The 13,279-nt window shown below is 45.8% G+C and overlaps 1 protein-coding gene across 1 annotated transcript; it reads left to right on the top strand.

Annotated features, from left to right (window-relative positions):
* Positions 1 to 8,237: 8,237 nt before the first annotated feature.
* LOC100914400 (taste receptor type 2 member 3-like) lies at positions 8,238 to 9,149 on the top strand. Its single transcript, XM_003772139.1, has one exon. The coding sequence runs from the start codon at positions 8,238 to 8,240 to the stop codon at positions 9,147 to 9,149; it is 912 nt and encodes a 303-aa protein (XP_003772187.1).
* Positions 9,150 to 13,279: the final 4,130 nt, after the last annotated feature.

Raw genomic sequence — 13,279 nt, 5'->3', positions numbered from 1 at the left:
ATATTTATGCCCACCTGCATTTTTGATTTCCTTCACAAGCTAATTGTACAATATTTCAGAGTCTGATTCTTTTTGTACAGCAAAATAACGGTCTGGTCATGTATACTTATTGTGTATCTAATTTATATTCTAATGTACTTAACATCTACTGGTCATCCTGCCATCTGGGGGAAGGGGTGGGGGGTAAGAGGTGAAAAATTGGAACAAGAGGTTTGGCAATTGTTAATGCTGTAGTTACCCATGCATATATCCTGTAAATAAAAGGCTATTAAATAAAAAAAAATAAGTTAAAAAAAACAAATTATTAAAAAAAATAATTATGATGGTACCATGAGAATCCATCAGTCCCCCCTGAAGCTATGTCTACAGGACTCAAAGGGGCCATTTTCCTAACTTGTGAATATGATTTCTCATGTTATCTTATGCAGAAATTGATTAGGGACAGGAAGAGGAGGGGAAGGGGTTTCTATGGAAACCAGGTAGCTCAGGCACATATAAAGGAATCATCCAACACAGGTCCCTATAATCTTTAGAACCCCATCTAGAATAGAGCCTTGCCACCATGGAAAAGGTATTTGAGTCAAAGTCGGGAGCAGAGCCTGGCTGGATCCTCTCCACAAAGTTGAATCCCCCAAAGCAATTTGCCAATGGAAAAAGAGGAGTCAAACAGGTAGAGGAATATTCCAGTTAAGAAGGCTGCAAGGGAAGTTGGATGCTCTAGGATAAGAAGGCTACTGGAGTTGGGAGAATTTCCAACCTGTGGCACAGTTTTGAAATCTAGAAAATCAGGACCAGACCCAGGAAGAGAACCACCACTGAATGTCTCTAAGTGGTGAAGGAAATGGGAAAGCCAAAGATAACACCAAGATTCGGGACATGGGACAGGAAATGAGTGATGGGGCTGCTGGTCTTCTGGGTTCCATAAGAATAACCAAGAACAGATTGGGGGCATTTTTAAATTCATTCATTCATTTAATATTAAATACAAAAGAGACAAAGGAAAAGAAAATATTGCCATGTACATAGTAGAGCATAAAAAAGGATTCAAAATATAAAGTAATAAATTTCCATTTCAAGGAAGCCTATATAATAAATATTATATATGTGTTCAGAGCTGTCCATCTTTACTTCCTTGTAGGTTTTTTTTTTGTTCTGTTGTGTACTTTTCACTTTATTTTTCCTTCCCTTGTTCCCTCCTCCCCCAAGAAGGCTACAATGAAGCACAGATACATATATACACACACATATATATACATGGGCATAAAAATACATATACATATATCTACTTACCTATCATCTACATATTACACACATACATTCATGTACATCTGTGTAAGACTATTATATGTTTATTTATCCTCTGTTTCCCTGAAAATAAATAATACTATCCTTCATATGTTGAAGTCTATATCTTCTCATATTTTTCTAAATCCCCCAACCCATCGTTTCCTACATCACAATATTTCAACCTTCTACTATGTAGTTATTTTAAATAGTCTAAAACAATATCGATTACTATGACTCATGTATTGTAAACTTCCTATTTTTCTCTCTTGATTAAACCTATTTTGGCTTTAGCCTTGTCTGAGATCATTACTACTACTGGTTTTTTTTTTTTACATAACAAAATTTTTCCTGATCTTTTATTGTTATGTTTGTGTGTCTCTGTTGGTTCCTATCCTCCCTGACTCCTTCATTTTACATCTTCCCACTAGCCTATACCCCCTACAAGGTTCCCTCCCTTATCCATTCTCCTTCCCCTTTTCCCTTGCCCTCTTGTTTCTATCTGAATTTAGAAGACTTTTATAGCTTTCCAAATATCTATGGTGTTCTCTTTTCATTCCATTCACATTAATCTATACACCCTTCTATAACCCCCCTTTCCTATTCCCTCATCCTCTTCTTTCTAAATTTAGAAGACTTTTATTCCCTTTTAAATGTGTATGTTGTTGTCTCTTTAACCCAGATCTGATGTGTCAGGTTCCCTCTAAAAATCCCTCTCTTATCCTTTTCCCCAGCTATCCCCTTAGTCACCTATTTCTTTCTGAATTTAGAAGATTTTAGAATATATGTATATATACACACATATGTACATATATATATAAAAGCATATATATACTATGTGTTGTTCCCTTTTTAATCCATTGATGAGAATAGGTTTTCAGAACCATCAACCTTCCTTCCCCATTTAATTCCTGAGTCAGTTCTTCCTCTGGCACTTCAATTTTTTAAGTTAATCACTCGGTTTATCTTCTTCCTCAAGGCACCTCATTTTAATAAGAGAATCACTCCTTTTACCCTTTCCTACATGGTTTTACTTTTTAAAATCACATCATTCTCGGTCTTTCTTTTGAACTTCCTCATTGCTGATGATAATTCTTAGACATACAGTTTATATATCCACATATAAAAAGGAAACAATTCGTCCTTATTGAGTCCCTTGTTATTTAGTCTTTGATGGTTACCTTATATTTCTCTTGGATTTTGTCAGATTTTCTTTTGAGTTCCAGTCTTTTTGCAACAAAATCCTGAAAATCTGGAAATTCATTTAGCATCCATTTTTTCCCGTTCAGGAACATCCTTAACTCTGCTGCATATGATATTTTTGGCTATACCCCCAGTTCTTTTGTTCTTCAATATATCATATTCTAAGACCATGGTCTTAGTAGCTGCTGCTACTAACTGGGGCTCTGCTGTTCTTGAATTGTTTTTCTTTTTCTTGTTGCTCATAATATTTTTTCTTTGACCTGGTAATTTTGGAACTTGGATATTTGGGATTTTGTAATGCCGGAGAAACTGAGGCAAGATAGAGATTAGAGAGTATTTAATATTTTATTTGAAAGGGAGAGATTTACTGGGACCAAATGCATCCATGGTTTGGTCCCAGGGCTGAATGAGACGATCGTCTCCAAGAATCCAGACAACAATGGGAGTTCTTGATGACATATATACGTGTGGCTCAGATACAAAGGGTAGACAGAGGCAGGGGCAGAGTCAGGGTGCTGAGAATGGGGAACACAGGACTAACAATCCAGTTCTGACAGGGTGAGGGGAGGCATGGGGCATATCTGATAATTGGGATTACAGAATGGGGAGAGGTACCCAACATTCTATTGATGCCTAAGATAGAAGGTCTTTCTCCTTCTTTGGATCATCATGGTTAAGAGGGAGGAATGGTTGAGCAGAACGATTATAAACTGAGGCAGAACAATTCAGGGAAACTGAGTCAGGACAATTAGGGAAACTGAGTTAGGACATTAAAAGAGAACTGTGGCACAACAATTTAAGAATGAGTTCATGACTGGAGATATGGATTTAGGAATCACTTGCCCATAAGTGTTGTTTGAAATATTGAGAATGAATGATTCAGCCAAAGATCCATGTCTGCATCAGGTGTTGCAGATACATAGATATAAATGAAACTGTCTTGGCCTTCAAGGAACTTATAGATCTTCCCAGAATTTCCTAATTATCTCATATTCATTATTTCTTATAACCTAAATTATGTTATTATATTCATTACTCAATCAACAAGCATTTTTGTGCACCAGGCACTCTGGGAAGCATTGTAATGTCAAATAAAAGAAAAACCTGATCCTTGTCCGCAGGGAGCTTATTAATCCTTTTTTTTTTTTTTAATAGCTTTTTATTTACAAGTTCTATAGATGGGTAATTTTACAGCATTGACAATTGCCAAGCCTTTTGTTCTAATTTTTCCCCTCCTTCCCCTCACCCCCTCCCCTATATGGTACGATGATCAATACATGTTAAATATGTTAAAGTATAAATTAAATACAAAATAAGTCTACATGTCCAAACCGTTATTTTGCTGTACAAAAAGAATCGGACTCTGAAATAGTGTACAATGAGTCTGTGAAGGAAATCAAAAATGCAGGTGGACAAAAATAGAGGGATTGGGAATTCTATGTAATGGTTCTTAGTCATCTCCCAGAATTCTTTCGCTGGGAGTAGCTGGTTCAGTTCATTACTGCTCCATTGGAAATGATTTGGTTGATCTCATTGCTGGGGATGGCCTGATCCATCAGAACTGGTCATCATATAGTATTGTTGCTGAAGTATATAATGATCTCCTGGTCCTGCTCGTTTCACTCAGCATCAGTTCGTGTAAGTCTCTCCAGGCCTTTCTGAAATCATCTTGTTGGTCATTTCTTACAGAGCAATAATACTCCATAATATTCATATACCACAATTTACCCAACCATTCTCCAATTGATGGGCAGCCACTCAGTTTCCAGTTTCTGGCCACTACAAACAGGGCTGCCACAAACATTCGTGCACATACAGGTCCCTTTCCCTTCTTTAGTATCTCTTTGGGGTATAAGCCCAGTAGAAACACTGCTGGATCAAAGGGGATGCACAGTTTGATAACTTTTTGAGCATAGTTCCAAACTACTCTCCAGAATGGCTGGATGTACTCACAATTCCACCAACAATGTGTTAGCGAGGGAGCTTACATTCTAAGAAGAGACATGTAAATATCTAGGTATATACGGTATAAATGAAATATTGTCTCAGAGGAAGGCACTAGAAGCTGGTAAATATGCCTTTTGCAGATGAGATTTGCACCATCTCAAAGAGATCCAGAAGAACTTGGAATTGGAAGTAAAGAAGGAGAGCATTTAGAAGAAGGGCAATTTACAGAGGCTTGAGATGGATTAGTGTGGGTGCAACAACAAGTGGGCTTGAGTGTCTGAACCAACGGAAAAAGGGAGAGGAGCAAAGTTCATGTCAAGAGGACTGGGCGTGGCAGAAAGCTTAGATTGTGAAGAACCCCATTTGTTCATTCATTTCAAATCTACTTGGTCCATCCAGTGAGTGCTTGCTGTCTTTTCAATTGTTTGACATGGCTGGCAGCCTAGTCCAGGCCCACTTGCACTTCCTAACACCCAGAGCACACCAGCTGCCCTTCGCTTCCTGAATGGGATCCAGGAACATCGCCAAAGAGCAAGACTCCAATGGGAGCAGGGTAGAGACCGGAGAGCCTGAGCACAATGGAGACATGGAGAGGCGGACTATGGCGCTGACCCTCGGGCTTACCAGAGCTGGGTAGGGCGGGCTGGCCCTCTCTGCTGCGGACTCCCGGAGGACACGGACAGGCTGGGCCTGTTTGCCGGAGTTGTGACACCCTCCATCGGAGGGGATGCAGCTTAGGGAGACCTCTGGGGCCCGGCGGAGGGCGGGAAGGTCATGGAGGCCACACGCAAAACAGAGAGTGTCGAATGCAAACACCGCCTCGAAATGCAAATATGGCCTGGGAATGGTCTTTATGCCGGGCCGGGGGGGGAGGGGGGGGATGACTGTGAACCTGGGAAAGCTCAGTACCGGCAGAAGTGCAAAACCGGGCCGGCAGCCGGGCTTTCCCAGAACAAAGTATTTCGGAGGGACTCAAAGGGCCTCATGCGGCAATTCCCGCTCCCCAAAGTCCCGGCCGGCCCCCGCTGAGCCTGCACGCAAACGCCCTCTGACCCCCGGGAAGTGCCATGTGGATGCTGGCCAGCGGCCTCTGCACACTGAAGCTTCCCCGAGGGGTCCCCAGGGCTCCGGGCCGCTGCTCCGGGGGCACCGACAGCCTTTAACTTAGAATAGAGAGGCAGCAGGGAGGAGGCCCGGGGAGCTGTCCCGGGCCCGCTCTCTTAAGGCTGCCCGGGGCACACATGGGCGCCTGCGGGGCGGTGAGCCTGCCTCCGGCAGCTCCCAGAAGGCATAGGGCCGCCTTGACAGAGGGAGCAGCTCCCCACGGGCAAGTCCCCACGCAGAAGAGACCCCAGGTCCCGATTTAAACACAGACACACACACACACAGATACAGAGATACATCCACATCCACATATATACACATACACAGAGACACACAGGGACACACATATACATACGGACACACATATGTACATACATACAGATATACACTTACACGGACATACACATACACTGAGACACACACATACAGACACAGACACAGATACACACATACACCTACATATACACATAGATACAGAGAAACACAGAGCACACACATACATACAGATACACACTCATATATACACCCAGCAATCCATGCATACACACAGACACACAGACACAGGGACACACATACAAACATACAACTCAGAATTATCAGTCACCAAACATTTCTTAACCCCTACTATAAGCCCACAATTTCCGCAATAGTTTTTGGTGGCCTGGTCCCAAGAGCTCAGTGGCTGAGTGGACAACAATTTGGACCTGGAGTTAGAAGGACCTGAGTTCAAATTTTACCTTTACCAGTCGTGGGATTCCAAGAAAGCCTGCCTCAGTTTCCTCATCTGTGGGTAATACTAGCACCCACTTTCCAGATGGTCACAAGGAATAAATGGGATCATGTTTGTAAAGTGCTTAGTGCAGTGCCTGGCACAGAGCACGTGTTTATTATTAATAAATGTCTATTCCCTTCCTTCGTTTTGGTAATTGGGGGTGCAAAGACAATAGAAAAGCAGTCTCTATCTTCAAGGAAATTAGCTGGCCTGCCTTCTAGACTAATGTTTGGCTTATAATCTGGAAACAGGACCCCTAGTTCTTTGAAGGAAGGGTTCCTGGAAGTTGTGAACCATCAGGATTGTTCTCCCAAAGCCAAAAGAAGGGGATTATAGGGAGTTTGAGCAAAGCTTGAGGACTTTTGTGAGAAGGTGCCAGTCAAGTAAGTACTCGGTACAGTTAGAGCTAACACGGGCAAGCAGGGCTCTGGCCCAGGTGCTGATGAGGGGGTCGGGATGACATCCTCCCAGCTTGCCTGGAGTGCAGTTGCCCTGTGGACCTCAATAGGGCACAAGCATCTCCTCACTACCAGGGAGAAGGTCCTCTGTGATCTGAGAGACCCTTTTGCTATGGTAGAATCACAGCAGCATTGATCGTGGTCTGCTATCATAGAATCAGAGCAGCATTGATCGTGGTCTGCTATCATAGAATCAGAGCAGCATTGATCGGGAACTGGAAGGGATTCCAAATAGAGTATTCTTCTCGCTCCACCTCAGCTTATTTGTGCCCACCATAAGCTCCCTCTCCTTTTGAATAAGAAATACCTTCTTATTAGAAAGTTTATTTCGAACCATTTCAAGAACGTGACTCTCTCCATGGGAACTTAGCCTTTCTTTAACCCTATGAGACCGGGAACATGCCACATGTGTTTGGCTTCACTTCTACAATCCCAGGAACTAGCCGCTCCTTGGGACACAATGGATGCCAGTGAGGGTTGGCCCCCTCCCTGACATCTACATTTATCAAGCCATATCTTGGAAGCCCATCTGGCATTTCCTTCTCCTACACCTAACTTTCTATACATAAGCAAGTTAGCTCTGTGCCTTCTTTGTTTTCAAGCCCTATAAATTCAGTCCTGTTTTAATTGTCATTGGGCTTCACCCATGGAGATACTATTCTGCCTGGGATAAGACTTTTCCCGATCGAATTTGAAGGCTGCAACCGGGGCCCCCAGCCACTTTCCAGTGCTCCTTAGATCGGTGATGTATTTTGCCTCTCTCTCTCTCTCTCGCTCCTATTTTAATCGTAGTTTTCCTTATTCTTTGTCTTTTATGTATTATTTACTGTATTGGTTGTTATTGTAGGCAATCTATTCTGTGTATTATATAATTAAATTTTACTTTCACTTTAATTGAGTTTTAAAAAAAGGTGTCATTTATAGGAGGGATCTGAACCTATCCTTAAATTAGCAGAACACCTTTTAATAAACTCTCCTCTGCACTGGCACTCCTGAATTTGACCCAGACACAGCTCCGCCTAAATTTGACTCTCACCGTGTATTGTTGACTGTGTTTGATTCTGAACACCAGTGACCATACCAAAGAGTGGTGGGCCCCAGTGCTGGGGACCTGGCATTTAGCACCTTCAGGAAAGAAGCCAAGGAAGGAAAAACCCCAGCTGTAATGGGGAGGAAAAGTGTGCCACTCTTAGGAAGAAATGCAAAATGTATTTAAGCAATTCTTCTTCAGATACCGTTGTCTAATAAAAGCCACCAATCCAGTCCCTCCCCGGAGTATTTTCATTCCTCCTGCCCCAGCAGGACCTTTGGAGAGGAGCAAATGGGAAAAGGTTTCTTGGGGACTTGTCTTCTCATCCAGGGACTGGTTGAAGGCAGAGGTCGGCAGGCACCGTTCACTCATCAGTCAGATCATCTGCTCCGGACATTTGAGAAGTTTACCGGGAGAGACTGGGATTTCTGGTAGAAACATGATCTTTCTTGCAGAAATTTTCCACATCACAGTCCTGACAGCTCTATTGATTCTCGGGATTATCGGAAATGTGTTTCTAGTGGTCGTGAATGTTAGGAAACTGATTCAAAGCAAGAGGCTGCTCTCCATTGAGCTCCTCCTCACCTGCCTCGGGATGTCGTGGTTCAGCCTACAGATTTTGTTAACGTTCCAAGGCATCGTGAGCATATTCTTTGTACCCTTTTATTGGCAGAATGTTTATGGTTCTCAGTTCCTCTTTACCTGGATGTTTCTAAACTCCTCCAGTGTCTGGTTTGCCACCTGTCTGGGCATTTTCTACTGCCTCAAGATCTCTGGCTTCTCACATCCCTACTTTTTGTGGCTGAAATTCAGGGTCTCCAAACTGATGCCCTGGCTGCTGCTGGGAAGCGTGCTGGTCTCCGGGATCACCGGCATCCTGTGTGCCCTTGCGTTGGACTACTCCGCAGTGTCCTACATTGACTGGCACAACAACACCTCCCTGGCCAGCCCTGATTCTGAAAGACTCAAAAGCAATGATGTGCTGCTAATCAGCTTGGTGTTAATATTTCCCCTAGGTCTGTTTGTCACGTGCACAGTGATGTTGCTCATCTCCCTTTACAGCCACACTCATCGGATGCAAACCAGGTCCTCGGCATCGGGTAATCCCAGTGTAGAAGCCCATCTCAACGCCTTGAGGACCGTGATCACCTTCTTTTGCTTTTTTGTTTCCTACTTTGCAGCTCTCATGGTGAACCTGACATACAGGATGCCCGTTCGAAGCCTCTGGTTCTTCTTCCTAAAAGACGTGATGGCAGCTTACCCCTCCGGCCACTCTGTTTTCATCATTCTGGGCAATTCCAAATACCAGCAGTCATTCAGGAGGATCCTGGGTCTCGCAAAGAAGCCATAAGGAGAAGGACAATCCTCTCTGGTCACTAGAGCCAGAAAACTGGGTCCTTTGTTCTTTTTCCCCTTTCTCATGACATAGAGAAACAGCTTTACAGTGTGCAAGGCAAGTAGACAGTCAGCTGTTATTAAGAGAATCAAGCCAATGGATGTTTTAATGATTGAAAAGTAATGAGCAAGGTGGCTTGTTAACTTGTGTTTCTGTGCTTTTCTTTGGGTGTCAGGGAAGGTATAAAGAGCTAGATGTGTTTGTGGCAGGGAGCAAGCACAGTGGACCTCAAGCCAAACCCCACTAAGCTGAAGAAGCTTCTCACACTGGCCAGTGGCAGATTGGTGAATTGCTGTCAGATCAGCCCAGCCAAGCTCAGGGAGGCTTCTCGCCACGGGGGCTGGGAAGACAATGTTTTATTAACCGGAGCATCTCTGGGTGACCATGTGCCGAGGTCACTGTCATCTGGGCTGCTGTGAGGAGTCACGAGTGTGAAAAGGAGAAAATTCATCATGGAGATATTGTTGGGCACTGTGGGGATGGATCTGACGGAGGAAGAGACAATAATCCTGGAGAGCTTCTCTTCGTGTTCTGTGAGGTATCGAGCAGAGAAAGAGCATCGCACGGTGGGGATGGGCTGGCCCCGTGGTCCCAAAGACCTGAATTCCAATCCAGCTGTGCTCCAATTCCCTGAGGGAGTCACCTCCCCCCAAAAGGTGCCAGTGACTCCCTGGGAATGATCTCCTTGGGTGGCAAGAGCACTCTGGAAAGCCCAAGTTTAGTTAAGGTTATTATTCTGCATTGTTTGAAATAATCATTCCTCTAAGGGGAATAATAAATGTGCTAATATTTTGTTCCCCCTGTTTGCAGCCATGAATTATTCCTAATAATGTCCGTTACAATGACCATTGAGCACCTTTCCAGCAAAGCAACATTTGAGCTTTAGCCCAGTTGAGAAAAGGAGAGTAGAATTCTAGATCTGAAAGACACCAGATAATTATAAGACAAGGGACCCCAGGCTGTCTTTTTCTTAGAAAATGATAATTCACTGGTGACATCCAAGCTTTGGAAAATACATGAAAATGTTTGTGTCCCTGGAACCTCTGTCGATTGTAAGCTCTCTGAGAACAAGGACTATTCCTTGTACTATTCTGTATGCTGTGCGAGCTCTAACTCCTTGCCTCAATATTTTAGCTGTTCAGTAAATACCCCCAAGTCTTAGAAGCTCAGATCTAGAAGGGATCTAGAAGCAATCCTGTCTACTTTGTGCCTGAACAAGAATCCTCTTGGATTTTTACTCCTGCCTAAGGAGGCATTGATTCAAGATTGATTGGGGTGGAGATTCCACCTCTGGCAATATTGGTGGGACCATAGGCAAGCCACTTTATTTTTTCATTTGGAAAATGGGCACAATGATCAATACCTATTATCTCTGCCTCACAGAAGAGAAGGGAGGGAGGGAGGGGGAGAGAGACAGAGAGAGAGACAGAGACAGAGAGAAAGAGAGAGAGACAGAGACAGAGGCAGACAGAGAGAGAGAGAGAGAGACAGAGAGAGACAGAGAGAGACAGAGAGAGACAGAGAGACAGAGACAGAGACAGAGGCAGACAGAGACAGAAACAGACATAGAAAGAGACACAGAGACAGAGACAGAAACTAAGAGAGGGAGACAGAGAGAGAAAGAGAGACAGACAGAGAAGGAAGGAGGGACAGAGAAAGAGAGACAGAGAGAAACAGAGAGACAGACAGAGAGGGAAGGAGGGACAGAGAAAGAGAGACAGAGAGAGACAGAGAGAGAGAGAGAGAGAGAGAGAGAGAAAGACAGAGAAAGAGAGACAGACAGACAGACAAAGACAGAGAGAGAGAGAGAGAGAGAGAGAGAGAGAGAGAGAGAGAAGGAGAGGGAGAGGGAAAGGGAGAGAGAGGCACGGGATAAAAGAGGAGAGGGGAGAGAGACTGGAAGAAATGCAGAAAGAAAAAAAGAGGGAGAGAGATAAAGAGAGCTGATAGCTGGGCAGGTGATGGACATAAAAAGGTAGGTGGAAGGATAGGTAGATGTGTGTGTGTGTTGTCCATATACCATAGGTGTGTGTGTGGGTGGAGGCTCCCCAAGTACTTGAAGGTGAGCTCTGGGGAAGCTCCCTCTCCAGGGGTGACAGAGACCCTTCCAGGACACGCAGGATGTCCTCAGCCTCTGGTCTTGGTGTCCCAGCCCAGGAAACCTGGGGAAGCCCCGGGGTCTCCCACGGCCTCCCTGCCCTGTTCCGGGAGACTTTTCTCAGTGAAATCGTCCCCTTGGAGTGAGACAGGCCCCTCGCTGTCGCCCGTTGCAAGCCCCCTGTTTCACAGCAGGGAAGGCTGGGAGGGGCAGGGGCAGGGGCAGGGGCCCCCAGTGGCAGGAGGCAGCCTCTGGCCCTCGAGCTTATGGCTCAGGATCTTTCCCCTGGATCTACCCTGTCGGTGGCCCAGGAGAACGCTTTCGTTAACGGGGGGAATGAGGCTGACCCAAGGCCTCCAGTCCCCCCTTGGCCCCTGAAATGTGAGAAAAAAGCCCGAGCCGGGCCCTGGTTCCAGCCTCGTTGGCTCCTGGGGAGCAGGGGCTGGTTCTCCCCCTGGGCAGCCCAGGCGTGAAGTGCAAAGTCAGGGACTGGGGGGGGGGGGAGCGAGGCTTAATGTGAAGACTGCCTGGAATTCCTCTGTGCCAGGCTGGGGGGCAGCGGGAAACCCATGCCAGGCTGCCACCTAGTGGCCGGACTTTGTCTCTGCCGGTTCCGTTTGCTTTCAACACAAGGTGGTGTTTGTTTTTTAGTGTCCTCCCGTCCGTCCCTCCTCCTTACACACTCACTCACACACTCCTACATGTGCACACACGCCTCATACTCACCCACATTTGCACACTCACGATGCATTCACACTCATGCACCCACTCATACACACACTCACACACACACACTCACATGCATGCTGACATATTTACACACATGCTCATACTCATACACACACACTCACTTACATACTAATACACACTCACACATCCATTCATATAAACTCACACACACACATACACACACACCCACAACACCCTCATGCTCACACACACTCACACATACTCACGCTCACACACATACACTCACACTCACACACACACACTCTTGCAGAGACAGTAAGAAATCGCTGCCCTGAAGCAATCTACCTCAGATACCAGGTAGAACACTGAACCTCAGGGTTCCCCCATGATCCTCGGGGTCCCCCATGATCCTCTGGTCCTTTGGGGAGTCTGACGATCTCTGCCTGTTGGACTCTGGTTTGTAAAATTAAAAGTCTGTCCTGAGGCCGTCCCTGTTCTCATCAGCGGCCAGTGCAAGCGCAGGGTGAGCACAGGGCTGTTGCCGTCTGTTCCTGACCCACCCTCGGAGCTGTCCCTTGGGACACGGACTTCCTTGGAAGGAGATCCCTGCGGCAACAACTCGCCTTCATCTTGTTCTTCACTCTCCCTCTCCTGCAGGGACCTGTGGCTGTGAGGCTGGCCGGGCCTCTGGCAAGGCCGGTGACAGCCATCCAAAGTTCCTTCTCAAGGCTCTTCTGTTGCCCCATCCCCAGAATCCCATGGAGGATTCCCCAGCCCCTGCACCTGCTGGAGGTCCCAGGGCAGCTGCCAGCCTCCCCCTGCTTCCTCCGGGCTGTTGGAAAACCATTTGACCGCTTCTCCTGGCCTGCCTGCCTCCAGCACCCAAATCTCTTTCTGTTTGTGATTTTGGCTAGAGCCAAGGGCCAAGCAGCAGCATTTGGTGTTCCCAGACAGAAACCAGGGGACTGTGCACAGCTCTGAAGGGACAAGCAGCTCTCCATCCTTCTGCAGCATCACGCCGTGGAAGACAATCATCTGGGAGCTGAGGGGCTGCTGCTGCCTCAGACATTCAGGAGGGCTAGAGAAAGGATTCAGCCTGTGCCCTCCAGAGACGATGCGGTGAAAGGGAAAGGAGGTGGCTCAGTGACCTCTCCGCCCTTTCCTCTCTTCACTTGCTCCCTGTGTGACATTCCCTGAGCTGTTTCCAAGTAGCTGAAGGTCAGTTCTACAGAAAAAGCTCCCATTTCTGCACGGCCTCAGGGGGCAGAAATATTAGCAACGAGGAAGTGAACTGCAG

This window comes from Sarcophilus harrisii, chromosome 5, assembly GCF_902635505.1.
Source record: "Sarcophilus harrisii chromosome 5, mSarHar1.11, whole genome shotgun sequence".
Taxonomy (NCBI): Eukaryota; Metazoa; Chordata; class Mammalia; order Dasyuromorphia; family Dasyuridae; genus Sarcophilus; species Sarcophilus harrisii.
Note: the sequence above shows the minus strand (reverse complement) of the source record. Positions and strands in the feature narration are given on the sequence as shown.